Source organism: Falco rusticolus, chromosome 5, assembly GCF_015220075.1.
Source record: "Falco rusticolus isolate bFalRus1 chromosome 5, bFalRus1.pri, whole genome shotgun sequence".
NCBI lineage: Eukaryota > Metazoa > Chordata > Aves > Falconiformes > Falconidae > Falco > Falco rusticolus.
In genome coordinates this window covers 5,507,227-5,523,393 of record NC_051191.1, presented here as the reverse complement: position 1 = coordinate 5,523,393, position 16,167 = coordinate 5,507,227, and the positions used below count along the sequence as shown (strand labels likewise).

General features: G+C 48.6%; 1 protein-coding gene across 1 annotated transcript; it reads left to right on the top strand.

Moving 5' to 3' along the window:
• Positions 1 to 10,658: 10,658 nt before the first annotated feature.
• PIM3 (Pim-3 proto-oncogene, serine/threonine kinase) lies at positions 10,659 to 15,926 on the top strand. The gene is made up of 6 exons (XM_037389904.1): positions 10,659 to 11,346; positions 11,739 to 11,848; positions 11,995 to 12,045; positions 12,346 to 12,709; positions 13,992 to 14,168; positions 14,337 to 15,926. The coding sequence occupies exons 1-6, from the start codon at positions 11,262 to 11,264 to the stop codon at positions 14,519 to 14,521; spliced, it is 972 nt and encodes a 323-aa protein (XP_037245801.1). The 5' UTR covers positions 10,659 to 11,261; the 3' UTR covers positions 14,522 to 15,926.
• Positions 15,927 to 16,167: the final 241 nt, after the last annotated feature.

Sequence of the window (16,167 nt, the reverse complement as noted above, 5' to 3'; positions counted from 1 at the left end):
TATTGTCTTTTATGTCCCAGTTTTTGCTGTCCAATATTGTTATCTTTTCTTCTTTTTCTGTGGACACATTTTCAGATCAGGCATAAGAGACTTACAAGGTTGAAATATGAGTAAAATCATCCTTTCAGAAAGTGTAGTAGTTAAATTGTAGCATAGTTGTTGTTAAATTTTAACATTTAAGAAGCAATTAAAAAAACCTCGATAAATTGATACTGATTAACATAACATAAACTACAATAATCTTTATGAAGTCCATGGAAACACAACAGAAAAGGAAAAATTATGATCATAGAGTTAGTGTACTACTACTGATAAGATACACAGTAAAGTGTCCTTTGATCACACAATCATATGTGGTTTATGGTACATACCTTAGTTATCTATGAATAAAACATTGAGCAAGGACAGTTACTATGTTTTTAATTATAGTATAAATGTTGGAGTGCATTCAGCTGAGCCTTGATCAAAGATCGTTTAATGATGCTCATTCCTTCCCATCTTTTTTTTTTTTTTTTTTTTTTAGTTTTAATAGTACATTAACAAACCAGGTATCAACTTTCTGCATATGCTAAATGGAATTGTTCTTCTCATAGACTCGATCTGACTTTGAAAAATAAAAGTGCGGCCTATGCTGACAAGAGTAATTATACTTACAGAAAAATGTACCCAATGCGTAACCTCCTCCACGTGAACTTCTGTTGTCAAGTACATACATTAGCAGAGTATTGAGGATCCTTTGAACAAAGGCACACACGCTAATTCAGCTTGCTAATGACACTCTCTGTGTCTGATAGTAACAAAAGTAGCAGTGACTAGTGACAGTTCTGCAGAAGACTACACGTGCGATGCACGTGCAGCACTGGAGCTTTTGCTGGTTAATAATTACATTCTTTTATCTTAGCAAAGATCAGGAACACCAGTAGTTCGTCAATCAGAAAGCTGGGGCACACCCATTCAGACTAATCTGGTCATTCTCTCCTGTATGTGGTTCAAAGGGCAGATCTTGTTTCTGTGATTACGGTAATTTTACAGCAGTTTTCTCATTATAGAGTGTCTGGGATGCTGAGGTGGAGAAAGCGGAGATGGAGGCACACAGGAAGTGTCAGTAAGGTAGTTGTAAAGGTTTGAATGCTTTTACTTCAATTTTGGCTCATGAAGCCCTAACTAGGAGCTTACATAGCCATAAAACTGGTTGAAAACTTAAACTGTGGTTCCAAAGTGCATCCACCTATTGCACTTAAAAATGTGAACATATTCCATCATGTCCATATTACAACTACTATATTAATGTAACAATTCTTGATTAACTCCTCCACCACCAGCTGCCCGTTCAAGCCTCTTCTAAATGCTTCCTCTTGATTTTAAAATGAGAAATGTATCTCAACACAGAGTAGAAACTGGTAGCATAGGACCACATAAGCATGTAGCATTTTGTTTCACAATGTTGGTATTAAAAGTTTCGTTTTAAATTTAGTGTCAAGATTCAAGAAAATTCAAGTGAAGAGCTGACAGCTCTGTATATTGTCTCTTTTTGCAAGTCTTCAGTGACTTTACTATTTGTGATTATTATCATTATCATTATTACTATTATTATCATAATCATTAAAAACCAATTAAATTTTTCTATCTGTTCTCAGGTATAGAAAGACACATTAGCAGTGCCACTGACTTTTGTAATGAACTTATGATTAACAAATTACTGAACTATTTTACTGGAAGCACAATGATGTGCCTTTTGGATCAGGTCACAGATCCAACTGCATGATCTAAATTTTATAGCTATGATGGTCACAACTCAGATAAGGCTTTCACATATTTATCCTTCACATTTAAAAATTTTTATACAAGAATTTTGAAAAGGGAAGGTAGAACACAATCCAGTTCAATCTGTATTCTAACATTTCTTTAAAACTCAGACAGACACAAGAACAATGCTTTTTTGCCTCATCCCATACCATAAATGTCCTTCTAAATTCATGATTTCTACATGAAATCTTAAGAGATTATCTGTGCCAGTATTTCTCTAATTTTAACTGAGGGATTCTAATTTTAACTGAAAGATCATGTATTGATCTACTTTTGTAACTTGCTATTTTTTTACCAAATAACAAAAAAAAATAGTAAACCTTGACTTTTTTTTTATTACTTCCTCCCCCCCCCAGTTTTGTTTGATACATGTGAGCAAACATAAAATTCATAGAACACTTTGTGATGTCTTACTGTTTCCACCAGTACTTATAGAATGAAAAATACTCATCCAGTCTATCTCATTGAACAAAACACGGGGATCAATTTTTCACATCACTGCAGTGGTTTAAGCATAACACTACTGAAACAAACAGAATTAAACCAGCCAAATACAGGACTTTATTAACAAATTGCCTTCTTACACAAACTGTTCCAGCACTTTGGCTCACTGTACAAAGACCCCAGAGGAGGTGGTCCACCTCTGCCTTTACCCCCACACCTTATTCATTGCTTTGTCAATGTCCATATCAACTTAATCTACAAGACAGAAAGTTGGTTTTCACCTTGAAACTTGAGGCTTAATAGCCCTTCCATTACTTTTATCCTCCAATTATAACTCTGAATATTCTTGTTATCCCTAAAAATGCAATACTCTTTTTAATCTTGTTACATTCTTGGCCTTTGTGACTTGGCAGTGAGTTCCATGGTCTAATTACAAGTTTTATAAGTAGAGGTAATTACAGGTTGGGTGGGGTTTTTTTATCAGTTTTGAATGTTACCTTTTAATTTTCTTTAATGTTCCCAAGCTCACGTTAGATGACAGAGAACGCAGTCATCAAATCTACTGTACCTAGGCCATTATTTTACTGTGTCCCCTTTCTTAATCTCTCTCTAAAGTGAAAAAGGGCCTACTCTTTCAAAAGAGGGTTTTTTTCATATTCCCCGTCGTTCTCATTACCCTTCCTTGATCCCACTTCAGTCCTCCAATACATCTTTTGAAACAGGGAAAACAGCTGCTGAAATTGTGCAATCTCTCTACCGAACACAATGTGCCACCTGCACAATAGTGGAAGATGAGGTCCCGAGAACTCAGTTCTGTGGAGAGTCATGCTCTTTTGAGTCATAAATATTAATGCTGCAAAGACTTTCCAGTCTGACTTCCCTTGACACATCATGGTTCATAATGTAAATTCTGCATCAAATCTGTATGTCCTTTTTACACATACACATATTTTCTTGCCTTACTTTAAACCCAGTTTCAATTTTGGGTCTTCAGGTAACAGAGGACTACATCCACAGTTATCCTCTGTTACCCACCTGTACTTTACTTCTATAGTTTCTTGTTTTCTTTCTGTTCCCAGGCTGTGAAACTCTTCCTGTATGAGACTTAAAGAGCTATTAAATACCAAGTGGAAAAAAAAAAAAAAAAAAAAAGATTGCGGATACTTCTAGACTGTGATGGTAAGAGGTTACTTCTTAACCTTCTCTCAAATAAACAGAATTGATTGAGCTGTTAAAGCTTCCTGTTTTAAGACACTGATCCTATACCTTGTATTCTCCTTGAAAGCCTTTCAACCTTCTTTTAACAGTACCCCAGTATTGGTCTCACTAACAGTGTATCAAAGGCATTACATTCTTTGCCTACCCTTAAATTAATACTCCTCCAATAAAAGATGACTGTTTACCCCCTTAGCTTACAAGTCTCTTCACCAGACAGGTGGTTATTTCTACAAGTGTCCTACAGCCCTGTCCATTGTTACCATATTCCTCCATAATCCTTTATGTGCAAAGGCTATTTCTCATTTATATTATTTATGTTACTTTTACCATGGAAGAGCCTCTATCACAGATAAGATACTTCTACTGGTCTACATACCAAATAAAAAGACGGTCTTCAACTCATAGGTATTTTTGGATTGTTCCTCTCCTCTTCCACCCCTCCAGCTTGAGCTCAACACATTTCAACATGAACAAAGTATATGGCTGGCCAGATAAATCCTGACATATTAACTATATGCTTTTGATTCTGTCTGCCATTCTCCACAAGTGCTGAAATACATCCCACCATGTTTAAGATATTTCTCAAAGATCCAGTGTACAAGAATATACATCATCCTCTAAAGCCAGGTCATATCTTGTTCACTGATTACTTCTTACTTACATCACTTCTTACTACCAAGTCCTAAGTCTTGATTGTCTCAGAGAAGCATTGCTTCTCTAACAATCTAATAATGGTTATTTTCATTAAGTCCTTGATCCAAACAGTTAATTGAGCTACTGAAAACATCTATCTATATATACTGTATATAGCCTGATCTGAAAAACAGTAACTGTCGCTCTATTAGACAGATTAAACATCTAGCAACATTCCCAATTGCAGACGGTAAATAGATAATTTCTACTGATACATATGCATCATCCATGATAACATATAAGTACAAGCAAAACTGTATCTGTGTGTCTAGGAGGGGAAGCAGGAGGTTTAACAATAGGTATATAGTACCTGGACAGGATGCAAGAAAACCCCTGTTTATTAACTACATAACTGTGGAAATAAAACAGAAGTTTAATCACTTAGAGGCAGGAGCCGCCTTTGACTGAATTCACTTAATAGCACGAGTGATAAAAGAGAAAGAATGTACCATATCTGGAAATGTAAGGCCTGTTACTGATGGGGTTGTCAACATCACTCATAATTCTAACAATGTGTTCTTTTAATGCAAAGAAGAGAGGTTGTGGCTTCATAAGGCACACTGGTCAAAAGGAAAGCAGTGAAGTTTGCTGATGATAACCAGGAGGAGCGGCTGATCCCCCAGGAGGCCGCGCTGCCATTCAGCCAGGCCTGGACAGGCCGGAGAGCTGGGTGGAGAGGGACCTGGTGGAGTTCAACAAAGGCCCGTGTGGGGTCCTGCACCTGTAACCCCAGCACCAGCACGGGCCAGGGGTGACCTGCTGGGGGGCAGCTCTGCGGGGAAGGGACTGGGAGTGCTGGTGGGCGGCCAGTTGCCCATGGGCCAGCGGTGTGCCCTGGTGGCCAGGAAGGCCAGTGGGATCCTGGGGGCATTAGGAGGATCGTGGCCAGCAGGTGGAGGGAGGTGATCCTGCCCCTCTGCCCTGCCCTGGTGAGGCCACATCTGGAGCGCTGTGTCCAGTGCTGGGCTCCCCAGTTCAAGGGAGACAGGGAACTACTGGAGAGGGCCCAGCGGAGGCTACAGGGATGGTGGGGGGACTGGAGCATCCCCCCTGTGAGGGAAGGCTGAGGGAGCTGGGCCTGTGTAGCCTGGGGAAGAGACGGCTGAGGGGGGATCTTGTCAATGCCTACAAATATCTTAAGGGCAGGTGGCAAGAGGCCAGGCTCTTCTCAGTGGTGCCCAGCAACAGGACAAGGGGCAATGGGCACAAAGTGCAACACAGGAAGGTCCATCTGAATATAAGGAAGAACTTCAGTTTGAGAGTGACAGAGCACTGGGACAGGCTGCCCAGAGAGGCTGTGGAGTCTCCTTCTCTGGGGACATTCAAAACCCACCTGGACATGTCTCTGTGCATCCTGCTCTGGGTGAGCCTGCTTTAGCAGGTTGATTGGACTAGGTGATCTTTCAGAGGTCCCTTCCATCCCCAGCCATCCTGTGATGTTGCTGAAAAGTGCCCTAACAACCTGTCTGCAAGACTTGGCAGTCAGACATATCTGTTATCCATCCTAATTTGCAAGTAAACAGGCAGGTATAGCCGGGGCCTGCCTTAGCCACACAGTGAATTTATGACTGCTCTCAACAACAAAAAAAGGAGGGAGGTGGAAGTGGGGGCATGACCAGGAGAAATACAGGAGCTCTGCCCAGGCACACAGGATGCGATTAGAGGGCCAATGCTTGCATGCAGCTAAAATTGATGAAATATGTCAAAGGTATTGACACTTTTGCAGCAAAATGGGAGACTGAGTAAAATCTAGGCCTGATGCTGAATACAACAGGTGACCTTGTGATACAGCACACAGGTACTCAATGTCTTTCTCAGTTTCTACTGGCAAGGTCTGCTCTCAGGCCTCCCAGAGCTCCAAGTCAAGTAGCAAGGATCAAGCTAGGGTGTATTTAAACAAGCTGGAAACGTAACACAAGTCCATGGGGTTGTACAGGGTACATCTGAGATGTACATCTATGTATCTGTTGTACAGGATACATCTGAGAGTACCAAGATTGCCAACAAATGCCATTGGAAGGGCACACCCTCTCCCTTGTGAAAGGTCACCATGATCAGAGGAGGTTTCTGACAACTATAAAAATGTTATGTGTCTTGGAAAAAAAATGGCCAGGAGAAGGATCTGGGCAATGACAGGATGAACAACCTTCTCTCAGTCTCTGGGAAAATTACAGAGTAAGTACCATTGGAATGGAAACCATTTCCATTCACACAATGACAAGAATGTAATTAGGAATAGCCATCTTGAATTTCCAAAGGACAAACTGTGATTAGTCACTCTGATTGCTTTCTACAACTACATTACAGGCTCTCTGGGTGACGTTAGGGTAGTGGGTGGTATTGTCCTTGTCTTCAGCGAGGCCTTTGACACAGTTTCCTAGTTTCTTTGCAACCAAACTGGGGAGATATAGGTGGACTACATGGTGGCTTAAAAACTGACCAGATCATTGACTTCAAAGGGTAGCTAATAACTGAAGCCAAATCAGCAGGTGATTCCAAGTGAAATTCCCTGAGATCAGTGTCTTCATTCATGACTTGCATAATGAGACCCTCAGGAAGTGCACAGTGACAGCAAATCACTGGGGGCTCTTGGTATACTGGTGGGTATAGCTGCCATTCAGGGAGACCTCAACAAGCTGCATGAGTGTATAACAGATACATCTTTTTTGAAGTTCCAGAAAGATAAATACAGGGGCCTGCACCTGGGATATACTTACAGAGGAGTGCAGGCTGAGACTAATGGTTCTACAGTAGAGGGCCCAGTGGACCACAAACTGAACAAGGTCAGCAGTGTGTCCTTGCGGTAATGAAGACTAACCACATCTTGGACTGCATTAGCAAGACCATAGCCAGCAGGTCAAGGGACATGATTATTACTCTCTGTTCAGCACATATGAAGCCACATCTGGAGCACTGTGTTCAGTTTGTTCTCTTGCCAAATAAAAGAGAAACTGTAAAAAATCAAGTGAAGGGTCATTAAGATGCCTAGAAGCGTTGACATACAAGAAGGTTGAGCGACCCGAGAATACCAATATTCTTATGAACCTGAACGTATTTTTACTGCTAGAGTGTTCTTAACAGCATTCCTTATGGTCACATTATGCGAACAAGATTCATTTTGGTAGTCCCATCCAGGAGACCTACAATGACTAGAGGTATAAACTAGAGCACATTACTGCCACTAGTGTAGTACCCGATGATGTGCCACAGCAAACTGAACTGGGTTCCATACAGACATTAAAAGGTATCTTGAAGGTAGTACTGTCTCTCTGCTGGAAGCAGAAACTCCCATGGATGTTCCCTATTTCTGTGCCTGACAAACTCAATGCCTGCTCAGGGATAGTTGCACAGAAAAATGATTTGTACATCAAAGAACAAACTGGCATTGTACCCATGAATGATTCTCCATTTATAGTTGCAAAGCCACTGCTAAAGAGGCCAAAACGAGTTTATAAAATATTTCTGCAGCTATAATTGTTTAGGACCACTGAACTGCATGTTCCAAGCCAGATCAAAAGGAGCACCACAAACCCATGAAAGGCTTATGTGTAAAGACAGGGTAAATTCCATGTCTGGGATCCATCTGTAATTCTGTCAAACCAAGAGTCCTTGTAGCTGTATACAAATTAAATGTCTGTCTGCCAAAATTAAGTGAACGAAGAACAAACACCCCCTTATCACTTTTTTTACAGTAACTACCTTGTTTTCTTCAATGTTAAACATAAAATATCCTTTTACACTGGTGTGAAAATACAAATCAGATCAGTTGTTATACCAATACTAGACAGTGATCATGGTCTTTTTTTAGATTACCACTTTGCTTCAAATGTAGATGTGCAAAAGTATGCTATATTCTTTTGACTCAAAGTGTTACAGCTGACACAGCTGAAGATGATGTAGCTTAAACTCAACAGGATTTTGAGGAAACTGTATTATTTTCTTGAACAGGTTCAAGGCAAGTACATCACTGATTTGCCATAGATTGACAACATAAAGATGGATTTAACAAATTGCAAATGCAGTTGAAACGAAAAGGCCTGATGTTTTTATGTTTGCAGACTAGTGATACATGCATGATTTTTCATGCTTAGCCATGTAAAAAAGCAGGAATTAATAACTACTTGCAGTGTTAGTTCCCTAAAGAATTAGCACTTATGCATATTAATACTTAAGGCCAGTTTTCTCTCTTTAAAGATATTTGTTATTTCAATAACCAGAGATTTTATTTTGGAAGTAAGAAACACTTCCTCTCCATTCAAAACAATACTCGTAACAAGCCACTGACAAGGATTACGGCAAAAGGCAGATAGAGCTAAATTCTTTAAAGTAAATCTGGAACATATATTGTGAGATCATGAAATCTTCCTACTGTTTGTACTCATTTACATTTCGGCAGCAATAAATGCAAGTATAGCGCGCATATGCCATTATGTGGAGAAACTTGCTAAAAACTTATTTAAATGTGACTTAGAGACAGCCAAAAGGTAGGAAGTCTAACACACGCACACACACACACAAAATAAAATAAAAAATTGCTTTCTTTATCTGAGAAATCTGCATCATTGGCTTTTGGAGCGGGGTGGGGGGGTGGGGGGGTGGGGGGGTGGGGGGGTGTGGAAATCTGTAAACACTAAACCGCCTGAATCCTTCAGCTGCTCAATAAACCGAATGCTTTAGTTTGGTTCCTCTGCAAATAACAGTGGTCTGCTGGAGAGGTAGTAACTTTTATAGCCCAACCGATCTAGCTTCAAAAAACACATTCTGGGATGTGAAGGGTTGAAACCGTGCCTGAAAACTTGACCTTTACATCATCTGGCCTGATCTAATAAAAGATATTACCTCCCCTTAGAAGCCCTTGCTTTGTTTATGGGCATGACTGCCCGCGATCACTGCACTGCTATTAGCAGACAATGCCAACTGCAAGGCTCTCCCGGTGCCCGGGGTGGGACAGACTGCCAGCTCGCCAGGCGACTGTCCCAGGGTACCCTCCCGCTAGGGATCCCCGTGCAGCACCGCCAGCTCCAGCCTCACCGCTTTCCCCGGGGGCCGTGAGGCGCTGCCACGCTGCGCCCAGGGCTGCGGGGGTGCGAAGGAGGTGGCGGTGCCGGGGAAACGGAGGTGCCGCCTGCCTCGGTGGCGGTGACCCCGGGCGGGCCGCAGCCTCGCACCTCCGCACGCCATTTCTCCGCTTCAGCGCCGCTGGGTAGCGGCTGCAGGAGCAGCGACTCATCAGGTATTGTTACCCACCCCGCACCGCACTCATTAATTCCTAAACCAGCGCAGACACTCGGCCAGATCCCCGGAAGGCCCCGGTCTGCCCTCGCCCCCCGGGCTCTCCCAGCTGCCTCGGTCTCCCCTCAGGCGAGGCCGGCGCCGGGGGCCTCACGGCGGCAGCGCCCCAACAAGCGTTAATCGCCCGGCCGGGCGCGGAGGCAGGAGCCTCACGGGAAGCTTCCTCGGAAAAGGACACTTAAAAGCTGCCCCGAAGGCGGCCGGGGCGGGGGAGGCCGCCCCCCGCCAGCCCGCGCCCCGATTCCTGTTGATGCAGCGCCCCCTGCGGGGCGGGGCGGGGCGGACGGCCGAGGCGCCGCGGGCCCGGACCGCGGCAGGACCGGGGCAGCCGGGCGGTTTCGCGTCCTTGGCCGGCGCGGCGCCCCAGCGGGAAGGGGGAGGGGAGGGGAGGGAAGCCCTCCGCTCCCCCGAGGCGCGCCGCCGGGGCACCGGCGCCCGCCGTCGCGCCGCATCGGCCCCGCGGGGCTTCCGCAACACAGGAGCTGACTGACAGAAGCAGGCGCGGAAGGCGGGCGCCGGGCGCCCCCCGCCCTGGCACGCCGCCGGGCCGCTGCGAGGCGAGGGGCGGGGGGCGGCGGCGGGGAGCAGCCGCAATCGCCGGGGAGGGCGGGGGGAGCGCGACTTCGGCGAGCACCGCGTCTTTCTGAATTAAGGGGGCTTCCACAGGCCGCGCCCGGGGCCGCAGGCGCCGCAGGCCGGGGCTGCCGGAGCCGCAGCGGCCCGACGTGCCCCAGCGATGGCGGCGCTGGCAGCGCCCCGCCCCCGCGCGGCCCCAGGCGCAGCGTCTCGGCCAGGGCGCGCGGCGCGGCGCGGAGCGGAGCGACCTTCCCGCAGCCGCGGGGCGGGGCCGGGCCGGGCCGCCGCGGCATTCCCGCCCTGCCACCTGGCCCCGCTCCGTCGCATGCAAATGAGGCCCCTCCTCATTGGCCGCGCCGGTAGCCCTTTGAAAAGGCGCCCCGCTATTGGCCGCACGGAAATGTTAACGCAAATAGGAGAATCTCCCCCCCCCCCCCCCCGCCCTTTTTTTTTTATTTTTTTTGCCGCTAATGTGTGATGCGTTCCTCAGACAGTCTGTAACTCTGCGCGCCGGTTACTACAAATAAGTAGTTCCCAGCCCCCCGCCCTCCCCCCGCCCGCCCGCAAGATGGGGCGGGACAGGAGGCTGCAGTCCCGGCCGCCGCACCGCGGGCGCCCCGGCGCGGAGGGGAGGGGGCCGCTGGGGCGTGGGGGAGAGGTGTTTCCCCCTCCCCCGCGGAGGGATATCCTCGGCGCGCTCGCCGCGCTCTGCCCGCACCAAAATATTGGGAGTTAAGAGGCGGCTCAGCGGCTCCGCCGGCTCAGAAGCGCGCGGGCAGGCACGGCGGTGGCGCGGCTCCTGCGCCCGCCACGGCTCCACTGCGGCGCCCAGCCCGCTCCCCGCCGCGGCGGCCCCCGCAGGGGCGGGCTCCACGCGCGGCCCCGCAGCCCCCGCGCCCGCCTGCCTCCGCGGAGCACTCTGGTCCTGCCTGCGCGCGCCCTGCGCGGGTCTCGGCGGTTAGAAGAGGGAGAGGAGGAGCTGCGCCCTCGCCGGCTGCCTTTCGCCGGAGGACTCGGTGCGACCGCCGCGTGGATCCGCGCCGGGGGGGATCCCCCAGGACTCCGTCGGTGCCCGCTCCCGGCCGAGGAGGGAGCAGCGCGGCAGGTCTCGGCGGCCCGCCGTCCCCAGCCGGCTCCGGAGAGCGGAGAGCCGCACCGCGCCGCCGAGCGCGCAGCCGGGAGGCCGCCGGCGGTGCCACCGCGGGGGACTCGCCGTCCCCCCCCTTCGGAAGATGTTGCTCTCCAAGTTCGGCTCGCTGGCTCACATCTGCAGCCCCACCAGCATGGACCACTTGCCGGTGAAGATCCTGCAGCCAGGTACGGCGGGGCCGGCGCCGGGGCTGGGGTGTCCCCCTGCGAGCGCAGCGCGTCGGGCGGGGCGGACCGGCCCCCCGCTACCCGCGGGGCTCGGGACCGGCTCCCCGCAGTCCCCCGAAACTTCGGGGCTTGCTTGGGGTTTTTTAGTGTGTTCTTGTGGGTTTTTGGGGCTTTTTAAAAATTGAAGAAGACAATTTACTTAAAACCAGTAAAAGCCTGGGGCAGAATTGGGGCTGCGCATCATACGCGTCCCCCGGGCAGAGCACTTGGGGGCTTTTGTTATTAGCGGGGTTTTTTTGGTTTTTCTTGTTTTTGTTTTTTTTTTAAATTTTTGGCGAAGCGCAGCGCGGCTGCGGACACTGACGCGGTGCGTTTCCCTCTCGTTTCCCCAGTGAAAGTGGAGAGGGAGCCGTTCGATAAAGTCTACCAGGTGGGCTCTGTGCTGGGCAGCGGGGGCTTCGGCACAGTCTACGCGGGGAGCAGGATCGCCGACGGCTTACCGGTGAGGCGCGGGGCGGCGCGGGGGGGGCGGCGGGCGGGAGCGCGGCCCGGGCGGGGGACGGCGGGCGCGGCCCGGCCCTCCGCGGAGAGGCGCAGGCTGCGGCCGCCCCGCCGCTCACGGCGCCTTCTCTCCAACCCGCCCCGCAGGTCGCCGTGAAGCATGTGGTGAAGGAGAGGGTGACCGAGTGGGGCACGATTGTAAGTACCCGGGGGAGGTGGCGGGGGGGCTCCGAGGGCGCTGCGCGGCCGCGGGACTCCGCCGCGGCGGGGCTATTGTGTGGGCGGCGGGGCCCGCCCCGCTGGCGCGGCCTCTGCGTCGGGAGGGAATTTGGCGGGGGTTCGCCGCCGCAGCGCCGCGCCCGCCCCTCGGACTGCGGCAGCGGCGGAGGGGGCCCGCCGGCCGCGCCCTCCTCCCCGCCCTCCGCCCGCCCTCCCCTCGGCGCGGGGGCGCCCCGGGCCGCGCCGCCCCCCGCTGACCCGCGCCCCCTCTGTGCCCAGAGCGGCGTCATGGTGCCCCTGGAGATCGTCCTCCTGAAGAAGGTGGGCTCCGGCTTCAGAGGGGTCATCAAGCTGCTGGACTGGTACGAGCGGCCCGACGGCTACCTGATCATCATGGAGCGGCCCGAGCTGGTGAAGGACCTCTTCGACTTCATCACGGAGAAGGGCGCCCTGGACGAGGAGACGGCCCGCGGGTTCTTCCGGCAGGTGCTGGAGGCGGTGCGCCACTGCTACGGCTGCGGCGTGGTGCATCGGGACATCAAGGATGAGAACCTGCTGGTTGACCTCAGGACAGGCGAGCTGAAGCTCATCGACTTCGGCTCGGGGGCCCTCCTCAAGGACACGGTTTATACCGATTTCGACGGTACGTGCCCTCCCCGCAGCCGGGGCAGCCCCTGGGCACCGGCGCTGGCCGGAGCCCCGCACCCCTCCCCGGCGGTGCCCCCCCGGTAGCTGCCCCCCGTCCCGTCCCTGGCGCCTGGCAGGAGCGAGCCGTGCCTCTGACGCAGGGGTTCATATCAGGTCTATCGGTAATGGAAACCTTTGGACCCAAAGCGGCTTAGGGGTGTTCAGTTGCGTAGGAAAGAAGTGATTCCAGGCAGTGACGCAGCAGTTTATGTTTCCCTGTCTTGGAAAAAGCAGTTTTTTTCCTAGAGGGCGATCTGTTTACATGGAGGCTTCACCAGTGTCGGATGTTTCCATGTGTGGATGTGCAGTTTTTATATGCGGCGCTTTTTTTAATTTGGAGCGGTAGCCCCCCCCCCTCCCCCCCTTTCCACCAATGTCCTGGAAATCCCGCATTGCAGATTTCAAGGCAATGGGGATAAATACGCTCCCTCAAAATGACTTGATGCTAGCTCCGGGGCCGGGTGCCACCCTTTAGAGAGGGGAAAGGTGAAAATAAGCCTGTGTGTGACAGAAGGGAGTCTTTCCCCCAGTCCTTGGAGAGTAACTGATGTAACAGGGGACTCTTCCCCTGCTTCCCCCCCCCCCCCCCCCCAGCTGCCGCATTCGCATCTGTTTGTTGTGAAACCCGAAGCCCAGCCGCACGTGACCCTCAGCATCACGAATTCCCGGTTTTGTTTGGTATCCAAGGAGCCCGCAGGCACCCGGGGGGCGGGTTGGGAAAAGCTGCCGCATAGAAGCCCGGGGGGGGGTGGGGGTGGGTCGGGGCGGTAAAAACATAGAAATTTTAAGCGGCCCTTTTTTGTTTACTGCCTTGCAGGATTGGATAAAGCAGATTAGCCCCATGTAATACGGGTAGACCTGGGTTTCACCTTCTTGCCGCCCTCTCTTCTCCTCCCCGCCAGCCCCCTTTGTCCTTTTGTGTCTATTTTTGGTGTGATGCTGCAGACGCCACGTGGTCAGTGAAAGGGAGCTTGCCTCAGTAAACAGTCAGCTGACGGGGCTGTGTTATTCCTTGCAACAAAATAGCACAACCGGATGGGCCAAGTCTGTTGATGGTGTAACCCTGCAGATGACCTGAAATTACACCACTAATGGCGTTGGCCCATAAGAAATTTAAAGCCTTTTTTTTTTTTTGACTCAGAAGTGACAAATTATGAATTTCATTTAGCCCTACTAGAAGAAGCTGAACAATAGGGAAGTGCTCCAAACCTTTAATTTTTTTTTTTACTTGCTTTTAGGAACGAGAGTATACAGCCCTCCAGAGTGGATCAGATACCACAGATACCATGGAAGGTCAGCAACAGTATGGTCTCTGGGAGTTCTGCTGTATGATATGGTTTGCGGAGACATCCCTTTTGAGCAAGATGAAGAAATCTTGAGGGGGCGATTATACTTCAGGAGAAGAATTTCACCTGGTGAGTTCTATAGGGGTCAAGTGGGGGTTTGTTTTTTGTTGTTAGGGGTTTTTTTTGCAATAGTCCTGGACGTTTGAGCTTGTATGGGTGGATTTTTTTATTCAGGGTTGATTCTTTTTTTTTTACTTTTCTAGTCTAAAATTGCTTTTTTCTGTTTGTTTGTTGCAGAATGTCAACAGCTGATCAAATGGTGCCTTTCACTGAGGCCTTCAGACAGACCAACACTTGAGCAAATTTTTGACCATCAATGGATGCACAAATCTGAAGTAGTGAAGTCTGAGGACTGTGACATAAGGCTACGGACCCTTGATACTGATGTATCTAGCACAAGTTCAAGTAATGAGAGTCTGTGAATTACTAAGGACCTCGCACTGGGAGGGGAGCTACAAGCAGAAAGACCACAGTGCTGCTGCCAATACGTAGGAGGGGCTAGAAAAATACATTCATTATTCTGTAGTTGAATCTTTGTCTGAGGGACTTGATTTTATTTTCCCCCTTTGCTGGTTTCTGCTTTGGAATGAGAGATTTCCTTTGGAAACGCTAATGTTTGGGAGTTGCAGGCCAGTACTTAGTCAAAGACTGACCTTACTAAGAAAGCAGTGACCTCTTGAATACATGGTAAACTTTTTTGCTCTCATAGAGCCTGGACTAGATTTTATTTGCTTTTGAGTGCCTTTTTGAAAGCTGCTTCAGTGGGACTTTCTTTTTTGAGCTGTGTATGTCCAAAGAAGATCCAGTTCATTATAGGAATTTGCTTCCTTTAGACTCAGTGCTGGAGGAAGCAGCTCCTATGATGCATTGGAGAACATGTTCGGTGATTGAATGAAGTAGTCCCATCCGCTGGTGATGGAATACTTGAACACAGACATTTCACTCCTGCCCCCCAGCCCTTTCCAAATCCAACCCACCTCTGCTGCTCAAAATATTTCCTATAGCCTGCACAGAAATATGAACAGGTATATCAGCTTTTTATCAGAAACATTTATTCATGTTTCCTTTCATCATCTCTACCATTGGGCATGAGAAGCCCCTTTCTCAACTCCCCCTGGCCTTTTGTCACCCTGCGAGTCTTAAAGTGTGTATGGGCATGTTGAATGCACAATCAATGCAATATTCAAGGACTTTACTTTTTTTTCCATACCTGTATAATATGTTTCTGTAAACTTGTTTTTTCCCATGTACTATAGTTATTTATTGTTTGGAGTTTAGAAGACCTCCCACAGGTTTCAGCTGTGGCTATTTATTTGGTTAATTTATTTGGTTAGAGTTATTCAACACTGTGCTTTCCCCTCCTTCTCCCCATGGGAATTCTAGTGGTTTGCCCATGGTACTTTTTTTCTGCATTCCTGTCAACTTTTGTTTAAAAAAAAAAAAAAGACAAAAAAATTTTCTGACCTTATCAGTTTTTGTTGAAAGATGGAAAATTGTTGTACAAAGTCTAATTTAAGGGAAATAGAATGACTTTTTAAAGTTTTAGTCAGTATGCCTTTTGTCTGGTATTACTGTACCAGAAATGTAAAGTAATGCTGTTTGGAAGGGTTTTAAATTATTGACATTGTACAGTCTCCGTGCATTGGCTCTGGAAGGTAGAGTGGCAGAGTCATAAACCTTAATTTATTTTAATAGCTGTGTTTCTGTGATCTGGTTGCATTTATGCAGCTTGGATTTGGATTTTTTTCTTCAGTTTAACAGTGTGAAATGTATGGAGATCATATTTTTTATACAGGTATTTCAATTAAACTTTTTTTGTATATAACAGTTCTGTGTTTGTGTGCTCACTTCTGTTTTCACCGTTACTTTTGGTGCCAGCTGGGGAACACTTCCTCCGTTACCTTCTCTAGCTTGTAAAGGTCTACAGCAGCTGTCCGTGCCATTAAGCAGTGACCGTTTTGGAAGAATTAATCCCTCCTCTTGACTGTGTCTGCTTGATGGCTGTATTTGATGTCGAACTGGAGAAAGTGTATGATATAACACTGCACTAATGGCCTGCATAGAAGGG

Excerpts from the sequence above, each read along its gene's own strand:
- PIM3 (XM_037389904.1), top strand. The coding sequence starts at position 11,262 with ATGTTGCTCTCCAAGTTCGGCTCGCTGGCTCACATCTGCAGCCCCACC. Across the intron at positions 12,046-12,345 it reads TGACCGAGTGGGGCACGATT|AGCGGCGTCATGGTGCCCCT; the intron begins GTAAGTACCCGG and ends CTCTGTGCCCAG. Across the intron at positions 12,710-13,991 it reads GGTTTATACCGATTTCGACG|GAACGAGAGTATACAGCCCT; the intron begins GTACGTGCCCTC and ends ACTTGCTTTTAG.